This window comes from Anopheles marshallii, chromosome 3 (genome assembly GCF_943734725.1).
Source record: "Anopheles marshallii chromosome 3, idAnoMarsDA_429_01, whole genome shotgun sequence".
NCBI classification, from domain to species: domain Eukaryota; kingdom Metazoa; phylum Arthropoda; class Insecta; order Diptera; family Culicidae; genus Anopheles; species Anopheles marshallii.
In genome coordinates, this window is record NC_071327.1 from 36,985,108 (window position 1) to 36,991,546 (window position 6,439).

General features: G+C 41.2%; 1 protein-coding gene across 1 annotated transcript; it reads left to right on the forward strand.

The window, feature by feature from the left end:
• Positions 1-370: 370 nt before the first annotated feature.
• LOC128713303 (UPF0430 protein CG31712) lies at positions 371-5,285 on the forward strand. The gene is made up of 5 exons (XM_053808164.1): positions 371-507; positions 1,663-1,822; positions 2,705-2,905; positions 4,956-5,039; positions 5,118-5,285. Exons 1-5 carry the CDS (start codon positions 371-373, stop codon positions 5,283-5,285), a joined length of 750 nt encoding a protein of 249 aa, XP_053664139.1.
• Positions 5,286-6,439: the final 1,154 nt, after the last annotated feature.

A 6,439-nucleotide genomic window follows, 5' to 3' on the forward strand; every position in this document is an offset into this window, starting at 1 on the left:
TTAATCTGATCAAAACAATCGATATTCCTATTATATTAACGATGGATACGTAAGATTTCACCAAGCTGTTCAACGCAAATAAAGGCAACGTGAATGAATTTTGTCTGTGGTAGAGTTTACGTGAGCAAATCGAACGTACGCAGCCGCTGCATTCGCATGCACTGTCAAAAATCTTCATTATCCGTCAACGTGAAACTGTCAACGCCTGTACATGGTACGACCTGGCCTTTTCTCACTTTGATCAAGCTGAAGGAAGCTTTGGGTGTGTGTATATTTTTCGCATCCGATTTCCGAGTCGTAAAATCGATTTTTGATCATTTTTGCGGAGTTTTCCGCACACCGCAACCGGCCAAGTTTCGTTCTTCCAAGCATGGGACGCTCGAGATCCCGTAGTCGGTCACCCAAAAAGCACAAGAGCAAACACCGCAAGCGAAGCAAATCTCGCTCGTCCTCCCATCATCACCGCAGCAGTTACGATAAATACAGAGAACGCAGCTCGAAATCCAGGTAATATTGCCGTGCGGAAACACAGTGCCCGCAGTCCATCAGTGGCCGGTGGCCGCAAATACGCTTGATTATGTTCCAGATTACGCGACGCCGCATCCAGCGTGGTCGCATACCTTAACCGTACATTCTTTATCCTTCGCTACCACCACCCGAAGCAGCACCACCTCCCTTCATCTACATCCCATGACCTCGCTTCTACCATGGCTAATCTCATCCGTCTGCGGATCGTTAAGATCCGGCAATTTTGGCACCCGAGTCACTTGAACACACATTAAAAACAACTTTCCACCCGAATAGATTGCTTCTTCTAAGTGGGAACGTAAAATCCTTTCCCGCACACCGAGCATAGAACCGGGAATCGATTTTTCGTTCTATTCCGCAGGTCATAAATCACTCACTCCTATCCTGGCCGTTCGACGGTGAACCTGAAATATTGCAGGAGCTGCCAAGCCGGAACGCATAAATAGCTATATGACGAAGAGGATAACGACGCCGGTGCCGCACCGCAACGCGATAGTTCAACAAAATGTTCAGCTTCACGATGGGAGATATGTTGAACGTATTTGAATTCCAAACTTCCTTCTCCATCAAGCGTATGTAGTTACCAAAACAAGCTCATTTTAACGCTGAAGAAATGTTAAGATAGATTGCAATCAAATCACTGAACTGAACGAATCGATGGTGCCCAGAATTGAATGCGAATGATGTACAGATTCGTGTGCGATTCTGGGATACAATATGAATGATAACATCGGTACGGCTAGCCCCAGCACCTTTAGAGAGCGTCTTGCCAGCTAGAGAATGTTCTAGCAGAAATCGGTTTGTTATCTAGGTTAAGTTAAAACCCTCTGTTTACTTTACGTTGTTGATGCTCATCTGCTCAAGAATAATTGTTTTCCGTAGTTCTGTCTGTATATATACATGCAAACATATAAAAATACCACCCATATCAGCCTACGGAAATCCTTTAATCTCTAACGCAACATACTGATGGAATGTTTTGGTCATTTTTCTTTCTCTTTTCTGTGCCTGTTAAATTCCGGCTACTCCCCCACCGTGCTTGCGGTTCCATTTCGGTAACCGTGCGCATCCGCACTACCACTTCCTTTGCTTTGCTCGTGGTACATGTTCGACGATAATGTGTCCTGTGTGCAGGAAACGATCGCTATCCGAATCCTCCGACAGTAGCAGCGATGGATCAAACAGTGGCTCCCGGCATCACCACAAAAAGAGCTCCCGCAGCCGGAAGCTAACGGAGGTAGAACGTTTAGCCGAGATGGAACGCCAAAGGAGGCAGAAGGAAGCTGAACAAAAGGTAATAGCAGTGCAATGAATTGTATAAGCGTAAGGAAAAAGAAATCCATTGTTTGTTTTTTGTCACAAATGCCGATAAAACCGCAGCAATAATCGAAATTGACCTTGATTTTCGCAGTCGTCCAGCAGTCAAAACTTTTCCATAAACGGCCTAATATTGGAATCAAAAAGAAGCTCGATGTATGGGTACCACACCAATTAATTCCAAAGAAACATGGCAGATCAAATCTGCTAAGTCTTGCAACAAGACGATCATAATCAAAGGGCCGACCAAACCTGGATTAACGACCCGGAAGGTTCTGCTAAGTATTTGGAAGGACTGGAAGGAAATAATTTGTTATGAGTTGGTTCCGTATGGCCAAACACTAAATTCAGATTTCTACTGTCAATAATTGGACTGTTTAAGGCAAACAATTGACCATTTGCAACCAGAATTGGCTAACGTAACGGGTGTTGTGTTTCATCAGGACATCGCGAAGCCACAAGCAAGGGAGCTTAGTTGGGAATTTTCTTGCATTAACTATGTATACACGTTTTTTCAGAGATTATAAAACTTCCTGAAAGATGAGACATGGATATCAAGCGAGTGTTCTAAAAATGGATTAATTTAGTCGCCAATAAGGATGATTTCTGTGAGATTGATTTGTTTTCTGATTTCTATGAGAAAGCATTATAATTATTGAAATGATTTCTAAGAGAGAAGCATTATAAAACTACTTTGAAAATGACAACACAACGGACAATTTGACTCATATCGGAAAAATCTAAACATGTTAATATATAAAACATGTATTTCACGCAAAAACAATGGATTTCTTTTCCACCTACCTCATACATGCGTCCGGTGAAATAAACATTCCATTTCTGTATCTTAACATTTTAGATGATTGAAGAAGAAGCGGCAAAACGGATAGAACTGTTAGTTAAGAAACGTGTCGAAGAAGAGCTAGAAAAGCGAAAAGATGAAATCGAGATGGAGGTGCAACGGCGCGTTGAAGCCGCAAAGAAACAGATGGAGCAGGAAATGATGCTCGAGCTGGAAAAGCGCCGGGAGCAGGCACGGGAAGAGGAGCGACGGCGTGAGGTAAGCATTCCATCCATAAGATCTTACCGGATGTTTTGTTTTTCTTTGTTTACGATAACCGCTATGGTTGTGAAGCTTTGTGAAGAATGGGCGCCGAAATTGTATGGTACTGAACTTTCCCGTACCGTTGTACATCCTTAGCTGTTTGGTGGCCCCGTTCTTGATGTAGTTGGTTATTCACCTCATCTAAAGTTGGCATCCGTTTTGCCACGCGGTCTATCCATACATTTAGCTTTATCAACCTACCGTTGGTGGTAATGTTTTTTTTCCTAGGAATGCATCCGGATAATTTTTGAAACCGATTTTACTTTTGCTTCCCAGCTACCACTACAGGACATCCTTCAATTGATAGCTATGAAATGGATTTTATCGTTTGTTTTCTTTCAATTAAAAATTTCCTTCTCTTATAACACTAGCTTTTAATCCAGATCTCTCTTCAGTTTTTTCCCCAAATAGTTCGCCTTTTACGGAGTTTTTTACCTTGTGTCGCATATGAATATAGTAATTTCCTCTCCATTCTTATGTTTGCTGCAATGCTCATTGCGATAGAGCATATCATCGGTTGAAGTAGTCATCCGTGGACGAAAGTGTTTATATTTGGTTGGGTCTAATACCTTTAGAAGCCAAATTTTCTTCGGAAAATTGATTTTGTTTTGTGGTCTGCCTTGTTTATTACTTACCCTGCGTGATCTGTCGCACGATGCAACTAAATTAATGTCAGTAATAAAGGCAGTATCCGCTTGCCGCATGATCGGCAAGAACCATATAAAATTAAACCCCCACCAATTGCATATCCGTGTTGCTGTACTGTTGTTTGCCCGACTTGATCGAACCACACAGGAATTATACCCAAGGATCAGGTTGAAAAACAAACAAAAAGAGTTTTAAATCGAAGGTGAAGGAGAAAAAAGAAGAGCTTTAACAGGATGGTGCGCGATGCCAAGGAATCAAGAGGCAACAGTGGCCATGCAAGTGCGTAAGTTAAAAATAATTATCAAAAAAAAAAAAATACAATCAAAGGGCGTTCATATTACGATTTCATTACAAATTTAAAATTGACCGCGCGATAGTTAAGTCAGATAAGACGTTGCGTGGGCTTGAGTTGCTCACAAGTTATGTGTGTTAGTTTTTAACGGGATAGTAGGTTACAAATTTATGGACCAAATACCGTCATTAATGAACGATACCGAAGGAGAGCAGACACATGGATAAATGATGCCGGATTTTTTTTTGTTTGGTTTGGTGTAATTTGTTAGTGATGATGGTGGTGCTGGTTTTAAAAAAACTCGTCTATTGAGTAATGAAATTGTAATGCGGCAATGTAAGTTTAAGTTATTGTTTTCCTTTCTGCACAATAAAACAGTTAACATTATTAGTTTAGCTACTTGAAAATGCTTTTGATAGCGAGAGTGAAACATTATATCGGATATGAAACCATGGGCCCAGTGAGATGTACATGCCCGGTAGCGATGTGCCATAATGTATGAGACCCTTATGTGTATGTACAGATAGACCATGAACGCAACAGAATTACAATTTCTTCCTACTGAACCAACACAACACCTGACTGATGTTTTGTTTTTGTTCTGTATGATTGTAAGGTGTGATATTTACGTTTAATGTTCTAATCGATCGATCCGGTCTCAGTACTCCGGGTTGTGTACTGTTGTGTGAAACAGGCAGCGTGTGGCACGAGGACAACAATCGCGGATGTGGCAATCATGTTGCCTGTTTGTTTTATCCTATTCATCCTACTTCTCCCCCGCTCACACACGAGACACTGGTCGGTCGTTTAACGTCCCGCTAGTTAGCGGCACCCAGTGTGTGTTTGATCGTGCCGTCACCGTCGACTGGAGTAAAGAAAAAGAACGAGGCTTCTCTGTAATGGCTCTCAAAGGCAATCTCTTTCGTTTTCTTGTCGCACAATCTTCCTTGACGTTATATCGGCGTCGGTGTAGTCGGATATGCGCACCCGGTGCAAGTCCGTTGTCCTGGGTGCAGTGTCCCATACCATCGATGGTAGTTCTAATCGTGTTTTCTGTTCTTATAGGAGGAAGAGCTTAAAAAGCGCCAGGAACTCGAGAATATTCTCGCTGAGAATAATCGCAAAATAGAAGAGGCACAGCGAAAGTTGGTAAGTCAACGGGTTGGCCCATCCATAGTGTGATCGTATTTATAACACTTGATTTTCTGTTCTCCTTGCTTCTTCAAGGCCGAAGATCGTCTTGCGATTATCGAAGAGCAAAGAAAGATGGACGAAGAGCGTCAAAAGATGCGCAAAGAGCAAGAGAAACGCATCAAAGAAGAACAAAAGATGATCCTGGGCAAGAACAATTCGAGACCGAAACTGTCGTTCTCGCTGAAACCGGGTGTATCGTAAATGAGTGGATAAAAGTGTTCGATCGTGCGACTTTCAACGGATCATTGTCCGTAACATCCATCATATCTTTCGCGGGGTTTGAGTGACACGACCACACACACACACACACACATCATACCCCTCCATAACCCATCCATAATCCTGGCTCTGTGTCCTCTGTTTGAATGGCGCTACGTTTTCCCTGTCACATGTGTGTGTGATTCATCCATGTAAGCAGTAAGATGTAAGAATTTGCTAGGAAATCTTTGAAATCAAGTCTTTTAGGGGCAATCTCTAAATCTACCATAAGTAGTAGCATGCGCTACTAACTTCAAATCGGGGGAAATGTATCTATCGTTCCTTGTTGCAAAGGAATCACTGTTACAATCGGATTTTTCTCATACTAATTGTGATCTACTGGATTATTCTTACCTTATCTGGCGACGTCCATCACGTAGTCAAATGGTCAGTCATTGAATTGATGTAATTTTTCAGGTAATGTCGAAAATTATAGTCATTTTCGAAATATGTGTGCATTTTTTTCGCCGACTCCGCTAGTAAACGGGCTTTTGTTGTAGATTGCAGATCGTTTAGAATACACTGTAGACGCACGGAATGGTACGGTACGGTACGGTTTGTATTGATAAATTCGCGTATCGCGAATGGTGGTTTCTTCGAACATACTTAACGATCGTTTTGATTCGCCTTTTATCTGTATTGGTCTGTGTTGCCAATGTTGTAATTTTGTTTGTATTACCTGACAAATTCAGCGCAAAACTTTGACTGGTACATGAGCCGAAGGTTTTACGTGTTATAAAATTAACGTGATTAGTTTTTGAGTACTGTGTCTTGTTTTTAATCGTTTTTCAGCAAGACAAATGAATTAATGCAAACAATACAAAAGTAAGATTCTGTACAGACCCGAATGATTCGATCGCAATCCTTTGCAAGGCAATAATGACGCGCATCATGGAAGTGTCGAACAGTGCAACAGAATAACGATAAACTTGAGTCAAATAATAAATTTCGGAGAAAGTTTTTCCCTCATTTACTAAAAAACAGAAACAATATATAAAACACAAAGTTGAATATGAAAGAAAATTTTTAATTCTAACACTATTAATTAAACAAAACTTCCAAACAATTTCTGTCTTCTTTATACACTGAATACAACT

What these genes read in the sequence shown, in the direction of transcription:
- LOC128713303 (XM_053808164.1), top strand. Translation starts at nt 371, where the DNA reads ATGGGACGCTCGAGATCCCGTAGTCGGTCACCCAAAAAGCACAAGAGC. An exon ending in GAACGCAGCTCGAAATCCAG is followed by an intron (nt 508 to 1,662) that starts GTAATATTGCCG and finishes TCCTGTGTGCAG; the next exon opens with GAAACGATCGCTATCCGAAT. An exon ending in AAGAGGAGCGACGGCGTGAG is followed by an intron (nt 2,906 to 4,955) that starts GTAAGCATTCCA and finishes CTGTTCTTATAG; the next exon opens with GAGGAAGAGCTTAAAAAGCG.